The sequence below is a fragment of the Petaurus breviceps genome, unplaced genomic scaffold (genome assembly GCF_028583685.1).
Source record: "Petaurus breviceps papuanus isolate PSGF00001 unplaced genomic scaffold, PetGlider_PUasm1.0 191, whole genome shotgun sequence".
In the NCBI taxonomy this organism is placed as follows: Eukaryota; Metazoa; Chordata; class Mammalia; order Diprotodontia; family Petauridae; genus Petaurus; species Petaurus breviceps.
Genome location: NW_027185811.1, coordinates 2,880,568 through 2,903,330, shown reverse-complemented (window position 1 = coordinate 2,903,330; position 22,763 = coordinate 2,880,568). Strand labels below are relative to the sequence as shown.

Below are 22,763 nucleotides of genomic sequence, written 5' to 3'. Positions count from 1 at the left end.
GGGGGGGGGGGGGGTAGCAAGCAGGGGGTCTGTCCGTCTCACCAGCACCAGGGTGAACCTCTCCTCCAGCTCGCACGGCTCAGGCATCGGCATCTTGCCCGGGGGCAGCAGCAGCGGCACAGGGGGCGGCTCTCCCGGCCCGGCCTCGGCGCTCTCCAGGTTGCCCATCCCGGCGGAGCGCCCGGCTCCGGGCACTCGACTCGGGATCCTCCGCCCCAAGTACTTGGGTCCCGCGCGACCGTGTCCGGTCCCCACGCCGTCACCGCCGGCTCCTCAGCCTCTTCCCGGGCGCTGTGGACGCGAGGGGGGCGGATTCACTCCCTTCAGGTTGAGGAGTCCGGGCGGGGCGCGAGGAGGTTCCCGGCGGGAGGTGGGGAGAAGTAGGGGCGCGAGGGGCTCGCGCCGCCCGCGGAGGGTCCCGGAGGGAGGGGGAAGGAGGAGGAGGGACGCGAGGGGCGCGAGGCTCCGGGCTCGCGCTCAGATGCGCAGCCTCCCGGGCTTCCCCGCCGGAGCCCAGCAGCGCATCTGTGCGCGCGAGGCCCCCCCCCCCCGTCCCCCGCCACCCCCTCTTCGGGTGCTTCCCTTCCTACGCCTTCCCTCCGCTCCCCTCTCCTCCCCTTCCCTTCCTCTCTCCCACCCACTTCAGTCTAGACTCAGCCTCCCTAGCACTCCACTCTAAGCCTGGCTCCACTCACCACCCATTCATACGAGGTCCACCTCTTCCCTCGATCATTGGACGGATCGTCCCACCTCTCGTAGCTGATTGACAAGAGTCTTAGCCAATCGCAGGACAAAAAAACCTTTCCATCACGCCCACCCCCGTCTCCTCCCAGCAGGGGACGAGGAGCGCTCCCTGGCGGCGTCTATTGGGAAAGCCACCGAAGGAGCCCCGTTATATCTGAATATTGCCTCCTTATATACTACCTCTAGGCTGATCTTAGCCCCAAATTTCACCATGTTACACTTTTTGAGTGTCTCTCTCTAATAAAATAAGATTTTGAGCAATAAGAGAACTCAACAATCCAATCCAATCTTTTTGCATAGAAAAAGAAACTGAGGCTTTGAAAGGTTATTTACCCAGGGTGGGAGATTCAAAACCAGGTCATCTGCGATATTCCCAACACCCGGTGATGATCCTTGTGCTATCTACAGACTCATCTCCATGAAAATCATATAATCTAAACTCTTCTGGCTCTGTCTACGGGATAAAATTCAAACTCTTTAGTATTCAAGGCTTTTCCACAATCTGTCCTCACTCTGCCTTCCCAAATTTACTCCCCACAAGCTACAACAAAAATTCTCTGATACAGCCAGAGTGCTTTATTCACTAACTTCCTAATAGTATTTGCTCATTCTTGTATTTCCTTCACTCTCTCCCCATTCCAGCAACTTAAGAATACCCATCTACACCTATCCATCTAATTCATCCAAAGACAATAAGAAACATTATTTCCTAACCACTTGATCTTGAAGTGCTCAGATGAGCATTTCTTGACTTTTATATTGTTTATAGTCAATCAACAAGCAGCTACTATGTGGGAGGTGCTCATGATATAAATACAAAATTGGGAGGTAAAATGAACATGGCTGTTGTTGTGTTTGTCCTTGGTTCTCAAAGAGGACCATGACATCAGGGAGATGATGACATGACTTTCTGTTGACTTTGATCTTCCAGGGTCATCTGGGTCCAGTGGCCAGATTTTTATTAGGATGACTGGAGATGGCCCAGAGGAATGAATATGGCAGAGTGAAAGGAAGCATTTGAGCCTGGCTCACACCAAGACCTTCCCCCCTATAAACACACACACACATCATCATCATCATCATCATCATCTTGACAAAGATCTAGAGCAAACTCAAATAAAAACAGATCTAGGCTACATATTGACTTAGAAAACCACGTATTAACATTATCTAGGTTTTATTGGTTTTTTAATTGATTTTGTTAATCATTTCCCAATTATATTTTAATCTGGTTGGATCCCACTCAGAAGTTTTGTGGGCCAGATCAAGGCACAGATTCTGATCAGAAAAGCTAAGACAAAGTCACAATGAATCATTTTTCCAGTCCAGAGAAGTTTAGGGAAAAGTATAGAGAAGTCTACAAGCAGATCCAGGGAACTCCGATTGGCAAGGACTTCACCCTGTGTTAGCAGAGGGATCCAAGACAGGATACCAGTGCAGAAAGCACTGGGACAAAAAAAAAAAAAAAAGATCCCATGGAACCCCTAAGCAATCACTGGATACAGGAAAGGTACCATCTGGCAATTCTGTCACCTACTACTCATTTCTGGGTCACAGATCCAGGGTAGAAAGAAGTAGTTTTGAGGTTGGTCCCTAGCTGCATACTGAGAATGAAACAAGTTTCAGGAAGCAAACATCACCTGTGTGGGCAGCTCCAGTCCCAGTACTGGAGTGCAGAGTCCCAGATCCAAAAGAAGCCAACAGTTCAAAACTTCCTAGTGTTGAGGTTTAGGTTTAGGGGTGCCCGAGACCCCAAAATACCAACATATTGGGTCCTGCGGAATGAATTGACTCAAGCCTTCTCTCAAAGTAAAACAAAGTCTATTAAAGATTTTCCATATTGGGCAGATTCTTAAGGAGCCTGAGCATTTGTATTGCTAATACCAGCAGACCAGATTAAACCTTGAGCCTTTGTTAGGCTAGATAGAATCTGAGCACCTTCATGGAAGCAAGATGGATTTTAAATACAGAAAGATTGTGGGAGGGATCTAGTGGTGGTCTAGGGTGACTCTGAAGAGGAGTTAGGGAGGGTCTTTAGGAGGAGTCTAAGGAAGATCTTGTTGGGACTGAGGTCAGACTCTAGGAAATCAGAGAATGGGATTTTGATGGCAAGGGTGGGAAATAACCAGAGGTAACAGACCATGGGGGGGCTAGGCTAGTTTAAAGGTAACATATTTGGTCATAGATATTTTGATAGATTGAAGAGTGAAGCTGAAGGCTATCTGGAGATAACAGACAATGGAGGCTAGGTTAAGGGTAACAAGAGATTCAATCATAGTGATAAGGGGCTCTCAGAGCCTGTACCCCATCATTAGCAAACCAATAGTAGCTGAGTCTAGTTGAAGTCTACTGAAATTCTCAACAAGAATCAAGCCAGTAGCCCCAAACCTGGGTCAGGAACTTGTACAATTCAGACCAGGAGGACAATGAACAGATCTCCCCCAAAACACACCACTTTAGAGGCACTGAAAGCTTGCAAGTCCCCAGCCTTAGAGCTATGAAAACAGCAGAAGGACATGAGGACAGGCACACTACTGTCACTGCTGGTGAGGGAATTGAGGAAATTAGGATAGCAAGTGATTAATTATGGGAATTGGGTAAACCCCACTGACACCATCTTGTGACTCAATTCTGGAGCTAACTCAAGTTCCCTTTCTATTCAGTTATGGGTCTAGTCCAAATTCTGTCCTGTGAGAAAATTTTATTCAATTGTGGGAATTGGGAGAAAACCTTATTGCATTGTTTGAACCTAGCCTTGCATGGCTGGGAAATGACCCCCCCCCCCTTTACCTGCTGTTTAGAAGGACCCTTAATCAAAACCTAAGTTATACTTACCAGAAACTCAGTTAAATCCAAAGACTGATGCAAAGAGTTTTCTCAAAATTGTATATCTCAAACAAGCCATATGTATTATCTGAAAACTGTCACTTACTGATCAATTAGTTATTGTTTCTATGTTCCTTTGATTATTTACCGACATCTGGAGGGAATGGGATACCTCTTTTTTTGAATTCAGGGAATAGCACTTCTTCACTCTCCTACTTACAGCTTAGAAAGTCCCATCTTTCATCCAATTAGAAATTAGATTACCTAAAGTTGTATTGTTTTCTTTTAACTAATTGGCCTTATATGATTGCTTTCAATGTATTAAAAAGTTGTCTCCCTCTGTATTCAGGGTCCAGCCCTAAGCTGAGGAAGAGGTCAGGTCCCAATTTGTTATTCACTTGAGCAGGTATTGCTTTAATAGATTGATATACTTAGAAGACTGAACCTTTGTTTTACTCAATCATTTATCTTTTTTTTTTTTTTTGCTTTTTGGAGGGCAGTTGGGGTTAAGTGACTTGCCCAAAGTCACACAAGCTAGTGAGTGTGTCAAGTGTCTGAGAACTGATTTGAACTCAGGTCCTGCTGACTCCTGGCCAGTGCTCTATTTACTGTGCCACCTAGCCACCCCTAATCATTTATCTTTTACTGACCACACTGAATAGGATCATACCAATCTAAGTGGAAAGGACCCAAAAAGGTGGTTAGAATAGTGATTAATTCCTTTGAGGACTAGAATGGCCCTTGTCTCTGTTTCCCAATTTTGATATGGTAAGCTTGTCTTCAGACAAACCAACGACGGGTGGCCAGGTAGCACAGCGAGTAAGAGCACCGGCTCCAGTGTTGAGAAGACCTGGAGATCGAATCCCGGGCTCGGACACTTAGCACCCACCCAGAAACACCTGGCCGTCTAACCTTGAGCAAGTTACTTAACCCCAATTGCTTAAAAATAAAAAAAAAAGAAAAACCAACGACAATCTTCCTCTCTAAAATGGCTAACTCAAGAATCTATTTTGCCTGTAGTTTTATCCAAATGCCACCTAGCTTCTTTGCCTGCACTCTTTTAGTATATTCCCAAAATGGTCAACCTTGATTCTTGTTCTGAACCTCTTTGCCTCTATGGAAGCAATGACTGGAGTCACCTTTCAGCAGGCTTGAGTATCTTCACTGAATACTGATTGTTTTGTATAAAATATTGCTGCTTTCATATGGAAGCAAATTAGTTGCAGAAAGGGGCTGGAAAAGAATATTTGCTTAAGGAAAAATAATAAAAATACACTTATAAAGAATACAATGTCTCAAATAAAAAGCTGAGGAGAGACAAAAATTGTTCTGAGGTTCTATTCTGAGAGAACTGCCCCTCAGATGCGTTCCCTAAAAACATCTGTTTGAAGGCAAAACAATGATTTAATGATGGATGCAGGGAATTGTGGTCCATTAGCTAATTTGTATTTAGAGTTTTAAAAGTTATAACTGAAAAAGTTGTAAACCAACTGTCTGTTTAGAAACCATGGGAAGATTGTATGGGTTAATATCTGACAAAAAAGATGGATTTCTTGAGTTTTACCTCTTAAGAAAAAGATGAGTCACTGACTACCAAGTTCTGATTTAGGGCATTAACAAGACAGTAGGAGTCAATCAATCAGTCATAAACATTTATGAAGCACCCTCTACATTCCAGACACTGTGCTAAGTGCTAAGGATACCAAAAAAAACTAAAAGATAATCCCTGCTACTCTCAAGGAGTTGGAAGTCTAATGGGGAGAGGTAACATGAAAACAGCAGTATTCACACAAGCTAGATACAGGATAAATTTGTAATAATCAACAAAAGGAAGGCACTAGAATTAAGAGGGATCAGGGAAAAAAATAAGATATACACAGAAGAAACAGAAGAGTTAGCTGAATGGAGTGTTCATGTCATGCATTTTATATATTGGGAAATAGCTCTTGTTCTTATGTAATTATATCAATTGTCGATATATCTCAGAGATCAGACCTTTATCAGAGAAGCTTGTTTTAAAGATATTTCACTTCCCAAGAAATTATTTTCCTTACAATTTTAGCTATTTTTTTTTCATTAAAAAAGTTTTAATCTTGTGTATTCAAAATCATCCATTTTGTCTTCTGTGGTATTCTTTGTCCTTTGGTTGAGAATTTTTCCTTTTTCAGTAGTTGTGAATGTTGTGTCCTTACTTGACCTTCTAAGTTGCTTTTGATCTGACCTTTAATGTATAGGTTAAGTATCTATTTTAATCTTCCCACCTTTTTTATAGTATTTTTTTTTCAAATAGTGAGACCTCACCCTAGTAGAATTGGATTTATTGAATGCTATGTTACTATGTTTGACTGCTTCTGGGTATTGTATAGTCTGTTCAAATTATCAGTTTTTCTATTTTTTAACCAGTACCAAATAGTTTTGATGATTTCTGCTTTGTGGTAAATTTTGTGATTTGTTACTTTTAGCTTCCTTTTCTTCCAACTTTTTTTTTTTATTATTTCCTTTGGCATTCTATGACTTTTTCCCTCCAGATAAATTCTGCCTTTGTTTTTTTCCCAGTTCTATAAAGTAACCTTTTGATAATTTGTTTATCATGGCACTGAATCTGTAAGGTAATTTAGATAGTATCGTCATTTTTTATTATATCATTACAACCCAACCATGAACAATTAATATTTCTCCAATTCTTTTTTTTAATAAGCAATTGGGGTTAAGTAACTTGCTCAAGGTTACATGGCCAGTTGTTTTGTGTGGGTGCCAAGTATCTGAGGCCGGAACTGATCTGGGTCTTCTGACTCCGGGGCCAGCGCTCTTACTCACTGTACCACCTGGCTGCCCCTCTCCAATTATTTTTATAAGTCATGTGTGTACCTTGGTATGTACAATCCCAGATATTTCCTACATTCTGTAGTTATTGTGAATGGAATTTTTGTTTCTTCCTCTTTCTGCTGAGTATTGTTGGTAATATACTGAAAACCTGATGATTTTGTGAGTTTATTTTACATCTTGCTACTTTGCTGAAGTTATTGCTCCATTTATTTTTGTTGAAACTCTAGGGTTCTCTAAGTAAACCATCATATCATCTTCAAAAAGCAATGACTGGGCTTTTTCTTTGACTATGCTTGTTTTCTCGATTTCTTTTTCTTGTCTTATTGCTGTAGAACTTTCTAGAAGTATATCAAATAATAGTGGTGAGAATGGACATCTTTACTTTATCCCTAAACTTATTTGACAAGGCTTTAGCATTTTTCTGTGATAAATAATAGTAACTCTTGGTTTTACCATATTAAAGAAAGGACAATTTATTCCTACGTTTTTAAATTTTTTTTAACATAAAGGAGTGCTGTGTTTTACAAAAAGTTTATTCTTGTATCTACTGATATTACATAATTTTTATTGTTTTGTTATTAATTTGTACTATTATATTGATAGCTTTCCTCTTCTTGAAGCAACCCTGCATTTCTACTATAAATTCAACATGGTCATCTGTTGTTATATCCACTTTGCTAATATTTTATTAAATATCTTTGTTTGTTGTTGTTGTTTCTTTTTGGAAGGGGGAAAGGCAGAATAATTGGGGTTAAGTGACTTGCTCAAGGCCATACAGCTAGTAAGTGTCAAGTATCTAAGGTGAATTTAAACTCAGGTCCTCCTGACTCCAGGGTAGGTGCTCTATTCACTGTGCCACAAAGCTGCCCCCTGTATTAAATATCTTTGCATCAATATTTACTAGAGAGATTTGTCTATAGCTTTATTTTTTGCTTTATTTCTCCCAAGTTTAGTTATTAATACTATATTAAGTATAACCCATATTAGATTATATGCCACCTTGGGGAAGGGAGAGAAGAGAGAGGAGGAAAAAATTGGAACTCAAAATTTTATAAAAGTGAATGTTGAAAAATGAAAATAAAAAAGACCATATTAATATTTTAGGGGGTTCAGTGAGGGAAGGCAATAGGGGTTAAGTGACCAGGGTCACAAAAGTAGTGATTGTCTGAGACCAGATTTGAACTCAGGTTCTCCTGACTCCAGGGCCAGTGCTCTAGCTACTGTACCACCACTTAGCTGCCCCTAGACCATATTAATCTCATAGAAGGAGTTTGGTAGAATCCTTTCTTTCCTTATTTTTTGCAAAGAATTTATGTAATTCTGGATTAATTGTTCTTTGAATGTTTAATAGATTTCACTTTAAATCCATCTGGCCCTGGTTTTTCTTTTTCTTTGGGAGTCTCTTCAGGGCTTGTTCAAATTTTTTTCTGATATCAGATTATTTTAATTCCCTATTAAAATATTCTATTAATCTGAGTATTTTAGGTTTATGTAAATGAATATCCATTTTAAATTATTATTCTTGTCAACATACAAGTTGGCAAAATAGTTTCTAACAATTACTTTTATTTACTCTTCATTGATTATGATCTTTTTCATTTTTTATATTGACCAGTCCTTTTTTTTAAAAAATGAAGTTATCTAACCATTTATCTATTTTATTAATTTCCTTTTTAAAAAAACCAGTTCTTAGCAGCCCTGAAAAGGGTTTCTCAAGCCCTCACAACATAGGTGTTAGTCCTCCTGGAACACCCATACACTCATAGTTCACTATGAGACAGTGAGCTTGACTTCAATTCCAGGCAAAAACTGAGAATTCATTATTAAAAAGATGGCAGTGAACATCACAGGAAAAGAAACATAAATAACAACAACAAAGTCATTATTTTCCCTTCACCAAAAACACATCAGATCAGAATAATTTCCTTTTCTGCTGTTTTCAACTACATCATCAAGGAAATGGTGTAGCAAAGGTTTTATTCAAAGCACTCTTGCTATTCTTAAGCATGAGATAGAAATATAGTCATTATACAATGGTACACAGGTATACTCTTAGCTGTCTGAAGAGTTGTAGGAAAAGAAAAGTAATTATTGATTTAATGTTGACTTGAAAGCAGGAATCTAGAGAAAGTGCTCAGGCACCTATGATTGGCCCTATTACTATTTAGCACTGCTATTATTTGGATTTAGGCATACATTTCTTTGGATAAAGGAACAAATTTCCAATTTGCCTATGACTCAAAACTGAGAGGAATGATTAACACTTTACAGTAGAATGAGAATTCAAAAAGAACTTGACGAACTAGATTTTCAGGCTGAACCTAAGAGGATAGTATTTAATGGGGATCACTGTAAATTCATATATTTGGGTTCAAAAAGTAATCTTTGCAAACATAAAGTAAGACAAGTGTGAATACCTGACAGTTTGCCAAATCAGTGTTTCAGTTTCTTAACAGAACATATGCCCTAGGAAAGGTAGATAGGTCTTGAAAAGGGTAATAGGGAAGGAAACAAAGTAAAATGTCTGAAACACTGAATTTTGTGAATCTCTGGGTATCTGGGGGTTTAATATGTATTCACTAGGTGTCAGGAAGTAAATGAAGGAACTGAAGGGTATTAGGGGATGGAGCATGGGATTTGGCAGGTGGTAAAGAAAAAGTTTTCTGATTCTCAATTTTGTTCAAAGCCAGATTTGTTGACAAGGAATTGTATGAAGGGTGGATCAAGAATCCTAGTATTGAGAGTTAGGAGGAATATTACCACCCAGTCTAGAGCCCTCATTTTACAGACAGAAAAATTTAGACTGAGAGTCATAAGATTACTTTTTTAAAGTTACTTAGGCAGTCAGTCACAGGGTTGGAAACCAAACCTATGCTTTTTTATTCCAAATCTAGTGTTTTTCTCACTATTTGGTGTTGTCCCTGGGAGCATGAAGCATTAGTTTGGAGGATTGCTTTCTTTGAAATGAACTTTGATATTAAGGATTGTATTAATCCTACATAAAATAAGCATTTTATTGGGAAAAAAACAGGTTTTAGTTTTATTTATCAATTCATTGCTGGGGGGTTGTGTGAGTATTTTTAATTTTATCTCTGTTTTTCAGAATTTCTGTTTTTGTGGTTAGGGTTTTTTCATTTGTTACTTCTTTAGTTATATGTCCTGCTCATTGCTCTGTTCTTTGTCCTTTTGCTAATCAAAGTGTTTAGATTTCTAAATTATTCCCTAACCTGACCATCAATTTAATCTCTACTTCCTGCTTGACAACACCAACTCAGTTCTCAGTGCTCACACAGCATTATGTGCAATGTAACATTTCATCATACAATATCCCTTGATCACTTGGGCCAGCTTACTCCACGAGCTTCACAGTCACTGCCCCTTTGATGACTATTCTTAAAAGCATCCTTTGCAAACTTAGCAAAATGTCAGTGTCCTTTTCTCCCTCCTTTGGGAGGTAGTAAAGAACTTTACATAGTTATTCTCTGCAATCACAGTGTCATCAAATTGTCTACCCAGTACACATAAACATTTGATTATTCTTTCTTCAGGGCATTGTATCTTTAGGGTACATAAGATGTCAAAGGTGTGTTCCCTGTGGCTCTATTGTAGCATCCTACATTTCTTCACCTTCATCCTCTGCCTCATCTCTGTAGCATGTTTGGTGTCACAGACAAGCAGCAGAAAAGATCTTCTCAAATTAAATTTTTTTTTTTAATTTTTAAAGCAATCAAGGTTAAGTAACTTGCTCAAGGTTACACGGCCAGTTATTTCTGGTCTGAGCCCAGGATTCGATCTCCAGGTCGTCCCAACACTGGAGCCGGTGCTCTTACTCGCTGAGCCACCTGGCCACCCCTAAGCAATTGGGGTTAAGTAACTTGCTCAAGGTTACATGGCCAGGTGTTTCTGGGTGGGTGCTAAGTGTCTGAGCCCGGGATTCGATCTCCAGGTCTTCTCAACACTGGAGCCGGTGCTCTTACTCGCTGTGCTACCTGGCCGCCCCTCAAATTAAATTTTTAAGGAAAATTCAGTTAAGTGAACAGGAGAGAATCGATCCTGGGGAGAAACTTCAGACCTCAGGACACAATGACATCTAAGAGACATCTTAGAATACCGCTCTGTTGTGAGGAGACAGTCTCTGAGACAGCAAAGTTGCCACCATGGAAAGGAGTAGGGCATGGCCCAATCTGGAGAGGATTTTACCTTGGGTGCAGCCACTGGGAGGAGAAAGTGTTTTACTATTTAAATTAATTGTTTCATAGCTAAATGCTAAGCTCAGTTGTTTTTACCTACACATGCTGGTAATATCCTCTAAATTTTGGTGCCTTTGGGAAAAGTCTTAGTCAACCAACCCTATGTTTGCATGTCTTACCCAGGACTCAGTGTATTATTTTCCAAGCAAACAAGCATGTCCTCCGCCCCCACCAAAATTGCTATCACTTTTCATGGTTATCTTCCTTTTACCGTATTGATTGACTAACAGCTTGGCCCATGGGCCTAGTGGCTGCCTTGGTCAAAATTGAGTCACTGGCCAAGGAGCTGCTGAAGAGGGTTTCTCCCTATGGGAAGCCTTCTACACTATCTACAATCTATTCTGACAAGGCCACAATGCATTTAAACTCTCTCAGTGATTCATAAGATTGTAGTTTTAGGACTCGTGTTACAGATAAGGAAACATAAGTGTGGTGGGTGACTGACTTAAGATCACACAGGTAGTAAGTAATACAGGATTCCAAATTAGGTCCCCTGCTTCCATAGCCAACATTCTTTCTAACCTTTTTTAGAGTTTAGTGACTAATACTCAAGAATCTCCTTGTTCTGGGGCAGGATTGATTCAAGTCAGTTCAGTGTTCATGCTTGTAACTGAAACAAAATGAAATATTATGGGCTATAGACCATAGCTCCTCCTTTTATGTCTATATCTTTTGCTTATGCATGCACTACTAATTATTATCTTTGTTACATTATTGTCTGAGAGGCAGACTGGCATAGTAGATAGAGAGATGGCCTAGAAGCCAGGAAAACCTGGGTTCAAATACCACACATACTAGTTGTGTGACCCTGGGCAAATCACTTAACCTCTCAGTGCCTAAATCCCAAAGACTACACATTGCAAAGCATACACTGATCATATTGCTAAATGAAGTTTCTTTATTTGGGAGTTCCCTATACCAGTGAAATCATAGGTTCAGTCCTTATCCTCCTATATGATCTAAAAGGGATATTTTTAGCATTTCTGCTTTTTTTCCCCATTTATTTATCATTTCTCTGGGCTTTGGAACTTGGTCTATTTTTGTAAAGGTACAATTTAGTGCAGAGAAATTTGAATATTCTTTAATGTTCCCATTCAGGAGATACCACAAGCATTTTAAATCTAACTTCTCCGGTATTTTTTTAAGCACCATATGTTCTTTTATGTTTATCTTTCTGTTAGATGTATACAATTCTGAGAGGGAAATGTTAAAGTCATCTATAGTTACATGGTGTTGCTATGTGTCTTTTTGCAATTCTATTAACCTTTCCTTTATGAATTTAGGTTCTGTGTCATTTGGTTTATGTATATATAGAAAAGCAGTGGATTAGAGTAGAGAGATAGTCAGCCTCAGCATTAAGAAAGCCTGGGTTCAAACTGAGCCTTTGGACACATTATGGTCACTTAACTTCTCTGTGTCCCAGAAAACTCCTGAAGTTCATTAAGTTACATATTAGCAAAGGGGGTTTCCTCACTGAGTGTTCCCTACACCAATGAAATCACAAGTTTAATCCAGAAAAAGAGTAGATGTTTGTTGTATGGTACTTTTAACATTAAATAATTTTCCTGTTTATCTTTCTTGACCATATTTTTGCTTTATCTGGTTACATAACTCCAGGTCCTACTTTTTTGGAACCTCCTGTTTCCAGTTTCTCATTTTCACGTCATATGTATTTTTAGATGTATTTTTGTATGCAGCACATTATTAGGTTATTTCCTATTTAAATAATTTTATCTCCTTTATCTTTTAGGCAGCAGCACTTTGTCATTATGATTGGTTTTGCTTTGAAGTGCCCACCAGAAATTATACACCAAAGGCCCCTTAAACCTGCTAGAGGGCACCCCTACTAGGTTCCTTGGAAACCACCTAATAGGCCCCAATAGTAAAGAAGTGTTTCACCTGTATTGCTAGAAGCATGCCACAGATTCCCACGGATTCAGGTCTGTTTTGCTTCAATAGGAATAATACTGAAAATGTTTTGCTTCGATAAGAATAATACTGAGAAAGCTTTACTTCAATAGCAACAATGCTAAAGGCACTGCACCCCCTTAGAAACATATTCTGTTGCTAGCAATCACGTTGCCTATACAATGATGTCTAGCAGAAAGCTCGCTGCTGTCTTTCCCTCTGAGAGGCCGTCACCGGCCGGTTAATAAACACTCCTATCAAATTATAACTGGTTTTGCTATCTTGCTCTCTCCATTATCCATTACATATTGGAGGTTCCACCGAGATAGCTTTTGGCTCTGTACTGACAGCTGGACCAGGCTCCCTGGAGGGCCAGGAGAGCAGTCCGACCTAGGGGAGGCCACCGAGATGCCGTTCCTCAGCCCCAGGCCCGCATTGCTTCCCTGAGAAGACTGGAACCTGAGTCCTATCCAAATTCTTTCAATTCAATCCAAGAGTATTCCTTCTTTTAGGTGAGTACTCATGAATTGTAAAAGTACCTAGGGGGTGATCCCGAGATAATGTCCCTCAGCCCCAGGTAAAAGTAGGAGGCTTAAACTGGAGGCAGCATTACAGCCCCTACTGGCCTCCAAGGTCAGGATGCTGAGGGAATGCCGGGTTTTTTTTTTCCTCTCTTCTGAATTTTGTGTTTGGAGTTAAGTGTTACTGTACCCTTAACTGTCTGTTTGCTTGTGGATTGCTGCTAGGTGTTGCTGTCTAACATGATTCTCTTCCAGTATTTGTGCAACTGTTTCTGTTTTCTTTGCATGCATTTTTTTTTTATTCCAGCCTCTATTTCATTTTGTCTTATTTGTACTTGTGGGCCAACAAATATCTATGCCCCAGAGGCGGCCAGGTGGCTCAGTGAGTAAGAGCACCAGCTCCAGTGTCGGGATGATCTGGGGATCAAATCTGGGCTCAGATACTTAGCACCACACCCAGAAATAACTGGCCGTGTAACCTTGAGCAAGTTACTTAACCCCAATTGCTTTAAATATATATATTCCCCAGGGGGATGAGTCCCCTTTACAGTCTTTTTTAAGGAACTTCTGAGAGTTCTGGAAAACTGGGGCAGACTATGGGTACTGCATGACCCAAGAAAGGTTGTCCCTGTTTTGTCAATCTGAATGGCCCCAATTTGGCGTTGGCTGGCCCTCTGAGGGCACACATGATCTAGCTGTCACTAGCCGAGTCCGGAAGATAATATACAGATCCCCTGGACATCCGGACCAAATTCCTTATATTACTGTATGGATAGATTTAATACCCATAGAGGCCCCGATATCTGTCCAAGTTTTGAACTCTAAACCAACCTCAGGAGTTCTCAAGCCCCAGACCCCTCCTTGGGAAATCATTGCCCCAGACCAAAAGTCTCGTAACCGACTCCATCCAGTCTTACTATCTGATCCCAAGGACCCTCTTGGTCTAGATTATTCTCCTCCCCCAAATCCTCCCTCTTCTGAGCCCTCAGCAGTCTTGGCCGCCCCACCTCCGTTTAGTCCACCACACACTCGGGCCGGTGCTTCCTATGGGACTCAATCTCCCACTAGTGCTCCACCCCCGAATTCCACCACTCCATCAGGACTCCTCCCTCTTCGACAGATTGCTTCACTCCTGGGATCTGACCAGCCCCGTCCTTTTATGGTGTATGTCCCACTCCACAACCCCAATCCTACCCTCCACCTGAAAACTGAATAGGGGGGCCCTGACTCCACATGCCCTATCCGGCTAGACCCCCAGGAGCCGAGGGTTTCAATAAAAATTGGGGGTCAGCCTGTGTCTTTCCTGGTTGACATGGGCGCTTCTGCTTCAGTCTTACAGAAACCTCTGGGGCCCTTTTCAAAATCCTCACTCACAGTACAAGGGGCTACCGGGAAAATAAAATTAGTGCCATTTACAACCTCCTGCACTGTGGACTTGGGCCGTGGCACTGTGACTCACTCATTCCTGGTCATGCCTGACTGTCCATACCCTCTTTTGGGACGGGATCTCCTACACAAGCTCCCGGCCACCATCTCCTTTGTAGGTCCAGAGCCTTCCCTGGAACTCCCTGTTCCACAGCTGACTCTAACCTGCCCCCTTCCTGAAGAATCTCGGTTGCTCCACCTGGGATCCCCAAAGGGAGGGAGTGAACTTTTGAAATCCAAAAATCTCAGTGCAAGGGGCCACCAGAGAGACAAAAAACCACCACCGGAGTGTATTTCATGTGTTGTGTTGTTTTGTACATATCCTGTCTGTGGGATTGTGTAAAGAAATTTCTAAATATACCATTCTGTAAGATTTTTAAAAAGCAGCCAAAAGAATGCTGTACCTGAGCTAGAAAGATTGATAATCTCTTAAAGAAAGGCTGCTGGCAGAAAAACACTTCTCCTTCTACTCCTTGAACTCTAGCCAAAGTTCTCAAAGTAGAAAGACAAATGGACAGAAAGAGAATGGGAAATTTCTCCCCAAAAATCTGTCTAAGGGAAAAGGGGGTCACTTCAATGATCAAAGACAAATAGGTTTTCAAGCTGCACTTTGAAATAGGCCTAACACTTAACCCTTTCCTGGGTCACAGAAAGAGAACTGTGCAACATCATTGGGAATATAGATCCAGGTAATTGAATTTATTCTGATTACTATCTGGCACTACAAAAACTGAAGTTTAAGGTCACCAGCTTGGTTATTCAATTGTTTTTATTTCAAAGTTCAAAATTAAGACCATGACTGTTACTGGTAAACAGTTGTATTATATATGTTGTATGAGAAACAGTTTCTTTTAAAGTCTTGGAATGGATCTGAAATTTTAAAAGAATGAACACCTAAGAAAAGTTTATTTGAGCAAAAGGTCAAAAAGAAATCCACTAAGATTCTCTTCCCTGTGGTCCCAGTTCTTCTTAGGTAGGGCTACAGAGCCCTCCCCTGTCATCCAGCTCTGATGGAGCTGAGGAGACAGTAAGAGGTTTGAACCATAAAGATTTTTTTTTCTTCTCCCTGTTGTCCTGGCTATAACTGAGCTAGGGCTGCAGTGAAGTTAATTTGAGTTAACTTCCTTCAAAAAGAAAAAGGGGGGAAGGTACAGTAGCTACATTGGAGCTACAGGGGCTTGTCATCTGCCTACCTGAAAGGTTAAATCCCTGGAATAGAATTTTTTTTTTTTCTGAATGACATGGGAACAGTTAGACAAGGGAAAAGAAGCTTGTGAAACAAAGGTACAAATACAAGTTAATCATTATCCCATATACTAAGCTTGGGATACATCTGAGCTACTAAAGTGTGTGTTACATCTGATCTATTCAGCCTAAAATTATATTCTTTCCACAGCCTAAATAGTTTAGTGAAAGGGTACTTGATCTAACTCCCATCAGCAAGTTTTAGATCCCCAGGTACCCTGAAATCCACCTCTCTGAGTAAGCAGAGCCTGAAGTTTCTATTTCAAGTTCCCCAAATCCTCTCCTCAATGCTCCAGGCAAATCGACCACCCCATAACCAAGGTCTGCTACAGCTAAGCATTCATAGAGGTTTTGGAAAAATGGAGGGTTTCCCCCTGAAATATAGAGTTCACTCTGTACCATGAAGCCCCATCTAAGAGATCTCTCTCCCTTGCTGCAAATAATCACTTTGCTTGTTCCAGTGCCAAGGAATTAAAGAAGGTTGCTAAGGACTCCTGGAAAACAATGGAGCAGGGAGAAAGCACCCCAGAATATAGAGCAAAAAGAGAAAAAGCTCAGAAAAGTGAGAAAAAAAAAACTTGTCAGTGAGAAACAGTGTGTTCTGAACCCTGCACTGACTGGTTATGTGACCTAAAATAAATCATTTAACCCTGAGTCTTAATTCATCTATAAAGTGGGGAGATGAGAAAAAGAGAGGAGAAAATGAGGTCAGAAGTCAACTAGTCTCTTCACTTGGTAAGATCAATCATTCTTATATGTAATTTGAAAGGCAATTAATGTAATGTCATCTTGTAGTTTATATTATTGTTGTATTTCTATGCTATATATTGTAAAATCTGAGTGAGGAGAAAATTGTGTAAGACCAGTAGTGTTACTTTAAATATGTATATCTGCTATTTAGAAAAACTTGTAAAACTGTTAACTAAGCTATTTTGGGCTAATGTTTTAATGTTAAAACATAAAATTGTTTATTGATTATTGTATGAAAATTTGTTTGACTAGTTCTGCCCATTCAGAGCAGTCTCTCCTGCTTACAATTCATATAAATTTTCCTTATGTTGTAAAACTGTTAAATCCTCTAGAAATTATTTCCAGGCAAGGTCATTCAGCCTGAGAAAGGAAGTTTTAAATGAACCTAACTTGCTAAGAAGTTGCAAAGATCCAAAAGGATTTTTATAAATTGGCTTTTATATTTTAGAAGGATTGTAAAAAGAATTCCTTACATTATAAGATCTGATACATTTTTATTGTTTATCATAGCCCCATGAGAATAGAAATAATTATAACTGGCTCTAAGCTGTGATTGGTGAGGCTTGTTGTTTAAGGTAAAAAGCACTTGGGACCATAAATAAATTTTATTTTGAGTCTGAATTTGGGTATAGTTGTCTGCATTAAATCAGCATCTGAGAGGAAATGCCACTAGCTACTCAGAGGAATGTGATCCTGTGCTGTCAACAGGTGGAAGTTTACATTTGGTAACAGCCGAAGGGACAATCTTAGCCTCTGTCTGGGATGGGATCCCCCCTGGCTCAGTTTACCCATGAGGTTCCTTTGAAAAGAAATGTTTCCCACCTATTCCTGAGTCTAGCTATGAGGTAGAACAGATGCTGCATGAGATGGAATATCTGTAACTGTGCCCGAATTTACACAGAGCCAAGGATGTTTTCTCCTGGCATATTTGGAATGTCACATGTCCCTGCCTTTTTCCTTTTGTAACAGGTTTCTATGCTCAGAACAAGTAATCAGTAAAAGATGTGAGCTTTTTATGTTAGCTTATTGGAAAATCTACTATTATTTTTCATCTATAATTAGAATATGTATAGAAAGTTTATGCAAACTGCTTAAGATCATTTAAAAGTTTTCAATTACCTTCCTTCACAAAGGTTTAGTGATCATTGAAACTGTTTTGAAGAAGGAAAATACCTTTAGAAGGAATTTTTTAAATCTCTAGTGTGATTCTAAGAGACCCACTAAAACCTCCATTTGCAAGACGTTTCTTGCTAAATTGATATAACAAATTGTAAAGCAGAAAAGAACTTGCTGTTTTAATCTGAATTTGTAATTATTCTATCATCTAAGCAAGTGATAATATTTGTAACTGAATACTTATGTGTAAAATTCACTTCTCTTTTTGAAATTCTGTTCAGCACCCCACCTCCTATTGTATTTCGGGTGTTGAATGCTGTTATGTATGACTGTTAATGATTTACTTCTCAAGTCCCCCCAGGCTCCTTGAGGCATCCAAAAAGCGGTTCAGGCAGTGTTCCAGGCCACTCCTCATTCGCCACCCCAAGATCCTGCACACTCAGTGAATATCGGAGATTGGATGCCCACCCGCAAGCTACCCTGAGGCTCCTCACTTGAGCCCTGTTGGACTGGCCCATACCAGGTTATACTGACTCCAAATCCAGTGCTATCCAATGCACCCTCTAGCTGTACACTTAATAAGAATTGTTGCTCAGAGATTTGTGCCTAAAACACAGAATACAGTATTAGTATTGTTTCTTCAATATTTACCTCGTTCTTCTACTTTATTTAAACTAATTTATCTTTCTCTTTACTTATTTGTCCATTTCATTCCTTCTTCTGATTCTTTTTTCCTTGCCCAGCTAAGCATATGATTCAAAATCTCCACCCTCACACACTTTAGTTTAATAAGCATCCTGTGGTGGTGCCCTTTTCTAAGAAGTTTTCCTTTGTTTCACCCTTATTTCTCTTCCCTCCTTGCCTGTTCTGAATTCTATTCTTCAAATTCATAAGCTATATATCCTCTTTGTTGCAGGAGCAATAAGCTAACACCCCTACCAGCATCCCATGTAAATAAGGTAACATCTTTAAAAGATATTGAAACTCTTCTTGAGACCAGATAGGCTCAGGGTACTAAAGTCTCTGGACTGACATTTCTTCCTGATTTCCTGAACACACTTTGAAATGGCCAGTTTTAGGTGCACTCTGATGTTTGTCTGGCAGACCACATAGGGCAACTCAAAGGCAGGGTAGCTTCACTCAACTGAATAATCTCAATGCATACTCTTGTTAAATATCTTTCTCCGGGGAGGTGAAGCCAAGATGGCAGAGTAGAAACAGGACTTCTGCTCGGCTCCCACTTCCACTTCCTCCAATACGTGTAAAAAATTACTTTAAACAAACTTTAGAGCTATAGAACCCACAAAGTGACAGAGAGAAGCTAACTTCCTGCTGAAAACAGTCTGGCAGTCTGGTAGGAAGGGGCCATTGCAGTGCTATGGGAGCAGAGCCCAGTACCGCCTGAGCCCAAGGTTTTAGCCTCAGGGCGACCATGACCAGCCCTAGGAGAAGGGACATCAGGAGAGTGGATAACCAGCAGCTTTGGTGGTTTCCAGAATTATCAACCCATACATGCCAAAGACCAAATGAGAGGTCAGTGGACTTTGGGAACCAGGATTCCAGGAGTATGGTCTGGCCTCTGCCCCCAGAGGGAGGAGCAGCTGAGTTGCAGCAGACATGCAGCCACCATCATGTGGCTGCTTCAGAGCTCCTGGCCTGCAGATTGTAGGGGACCAAGCAACCAGTCTGAGGACTAATCACTCTTGCTTTAACCTGTTTGGATCTGGATTGCAGTCTAGAGTGGAGGTCCTGGGGTGTGTGACCAGTGAGCCAGAGCATGTGGAAGCTTCAGAGAGTGCAACCAACTAATAGCTCCAGCAGCTTCAAAAACCCCAGAAATTTTGGACAAAGCTCTCCTCTCTGAAAGCAGAGTTCTACTGTGGCAAAAGGCTCAAAAGTCAAGTAATTTAGTGGCAACATGAGCAAGCAAAGGAAGCAAAGCAAGCAGAGCAATCCGACTTTACACTCCTATTTTGGGGACAAAAAGGATCAAAGCATAGAACAGGAGGAAGAAAAAAAAGTCAGAACTTTTGCACCAAAGCTTCCAAGAAAAATATGAACTGGTTACAGACCATAAAGGAGCTTAAGAAGGATTTTGAAAACCAAATAAGAGAAGTGGAGGAAAAATTGGGAAGAGAACTGAGAATGATACAAAAAAAATCATGAAAAGAGAGTGAACAACCTGACTGAAGAAAGTAACACCTTAAAAAATAGACTAACTCAAACGGCAAAAGAGGCTCAAAAAGCCAATGAGGAGAAGAATACCTTAAAGAGTCAAATTTGCCAGATGGAAAAAGAGTCTCTAAAGCTCACTGAAGAGAATCATTCCTTCAGAATTAGTTTGGAGCAAATGGAAGCTAGTGACTTTATGAGAAATCAAGATACTATTAAACAGATCCAAACAAATGAAAAAATAGAAGGCAATGTGAAATATCTCATTTTAAAAACTACTGATATGGAAAATATATCTAGGAGAGATAATTTAAAAATTAATGGACTACCTGAAAGCCATGATAAAAAAAAAAAGAACCTAGAAATCATCCTTCAAGGAATTCTCAAGGAAAATTGCCCTGATGTTTTAGACCCAGAGGGCAAAATAGAGGTTGAAAGAATTCACTGATCACCTCTTGAAAAACATCCCCAAAAGAAAACTCCTAGGAATATTATAGCCAGGTTCTGGAATTCCCAGATCAAATAGAAAATATTACAAGCAGCCAGGATTAAACAATTTGAATATTGTGGAAATAAAATCAGGATAACACAGGATGTGACAGCTTCTACATTGAGGGATTGAAGGGCTTGGAATATGATATTCCAGAGGCCAAAGGAGCTGGGATTAAAACCAAGAATCACCTACCCAACAAAACTGAGTATCATGTTTCAGGGGAAAATATGGTCATTCAGTGGAACAGAGGACTTTCAAGCATTCTTGATTAAAAAACCAGAGTTGAACAGAAAATTTGACATTCAGATACAAGAAGCAAGAGAAGCATGAGAAGGTAAACAGGGAAAAGAAATCATAAGGAACTTATCAAAGTTGAACTATTTACATTCCTACATGGAAAAATGATAATTGTAACTTATGAAACTTTTCTCAGTATGAGAATAGTTGAAGGGAATATATATATATATATATATATATGCATACATATATGTCTATATAGGAGGGTATATGGGCATATGAATACATATGTGAGTGTGTATATATGTGTACAGGTATACATAGACAGAGGGCACAGGACCAATTGAATAGGAAGGGATGATAATTAAAAGATGTAATTGAGAGGTAAGAAAGGAATAATAATGACAAGAGATGGGGTGAGACAGAATGGGGTAAATTATCTCATATAGAAGAGGCAAGGGAAACTGTTACAATGGAGGAGAACAGGAAGGCAAAAGGGAATGAGTCAACCTTATTCTCATTGAATTTGTCTTAGGGAGGGAATGACATACACACTAAACAGGGTATCTCACCCTACAGGAGAGTAGGGGGAAAGGGGATGAGAGGGGAGGATGATGGAGGGTAGGGCAGGTGGGGGGAAGAATTTGGAAGCATACATTTTTGAAAAGGAACAGGGTCAAATTAGAAAATAGAACAAGTGGGGGATGGGATAGGATGGAGGGAAATATAGTCAGTCTTTCACAATATATCCACTATGGAAATGTTTTGCATAGCTACACATGTACAACCTATACTGAATTGCTTATCTTCCCAGTAAGGGTGGGTGATAAAGGAAGGGAAAGAATCTGGAATTCAAAGTTTTAAAATCAAATGTTTTATATATATATACAAAAATTTTTTTTTAACCTGCAACTGGGAAATAAGATATACAGGCACTGGGGAATAGAGATCCATTTTGCCCTACTGTAAAGTCAGAGGAAGGATTGGGGAGGATATAGGAGAGAGCAGATTGGGGGAGGAGGTATACAATGGGATTTCTGTTTTGGGGTGGTAGGTGGGGGAGAGATGGGGAGAAAATTTGTAACTCAAAATCTTGTGGAAATGAATTATGCAAACTAAAAATAAACATAAAATTTAATTAAAAAATATCTTTCTCCTGCTATAACTATATGAATCTTGGGGATTTTTTTTATTCAATTTTATTTTATTTTATCAGCATTTTTATTTTTTCTCTCCCTTGCCCCCAATTGAGAAAGAAAAAAAAACTGTTGAAAATGTGTAGTCAAGCCAAACAAATTTTCTTTTTGGACATATTCAAAAAATTATGTCTCATTCTGTACTCTAAATCCTTCACCTCTTTATCAGGAGGGAGAATCATGTTTCAACATAAGACCTCTAGAATTGAGGTTGGTCATTACCCTATTAGAATTTCCAAGTCTTGCAAAGTTTTTTGTTTTTATAATAGGAAAATGAAGGGAAAGGAAAGGAATAACCATATCTACGACACATACAATGTGCCAGGCACTGTGCTAAGCACTTCGCAAACATTATCTCATAATTTAATTCTCCCCAACAATCATGGGAGGTCAATACTATTATTATTCCCCACTTTACAGTTGAAGAAATTAGGGCAAACAGAAGTTAAGTGAGTTGCTTAGGGCAACACAGCTGGTAAGTATCTGAGGCTGGATTTGAGCTCAGGTCTTCCTGGCTTCAGATACAGTGCTTTTTCTACTGAGTCATTTAGCTACTTTTTTTGTTTTCCTTGAATAAATTGTTCTTATTCTGGTCTCTTCGCTCTGCATCAGTTCATAGAAATCTTCCCAAATTTCTTGAAATCACATCTTTCATTATTTCTTACGGTACAATAGTATTCCATCACATTTATACAACATAACTTTTTATCCATTCCCCAAGTGATGAGCACTCCCTCAGTTTCCAATTCTTTGCTGCCCCAAAAAAGGGCTGCTATAACTATTTTTTTTACATTTTTAGAATTTGTTTTGCTCAGTACCACGCTCCCATTTAATTTCCCCTTTTCTTTGTGTTTCCCTCATGTTTCCTTAGTGAAATATATTTCTGGAAACAGTTGTGTGTGTTTGTGTATAAACAAAATATATGTATGTATGTATTCTTCCCTCCTTTTTTTATTTTTTTTTTTTTTTACAAGCAATCGGGGTTAAGTAACTTGCTCAAGGTTACGTGGCCAGTTATTTCTGGGTGTGGTGCTAAGTATCTGAGCCCAGATTT

The 22,763-nt window shown here is 39.8% G+C and overlaps 1 protein-coding gene across 3 annotated transcripts in view; it reads right to left on the bottom strand.

Moving 5' to 3' along the window:
- FMNL3 (formin like 3) overlaps nt 1–517 on the bottom strand; it is an 81,526-nt gene extending 81,009 nt beyond the window's left edge. For all 3 annotated transcript variants that reach the window (XM_069092598.1, XM_069092599.1, XM_069092600.1), the window contains exon 1: nt 43–517. In XM_069092598.1, coding sequence (XP_068948699.1) covers nt 43–168 — 126 coding nt within the window. In that variant the 5' untranslated portion in view covers nt 169–517. The remainder of the gene's footprint in view (nt 1–42) is intronic.
- Between the last annotated feature and the right edge of the window lie 22,246 nt (nt 518–22,763).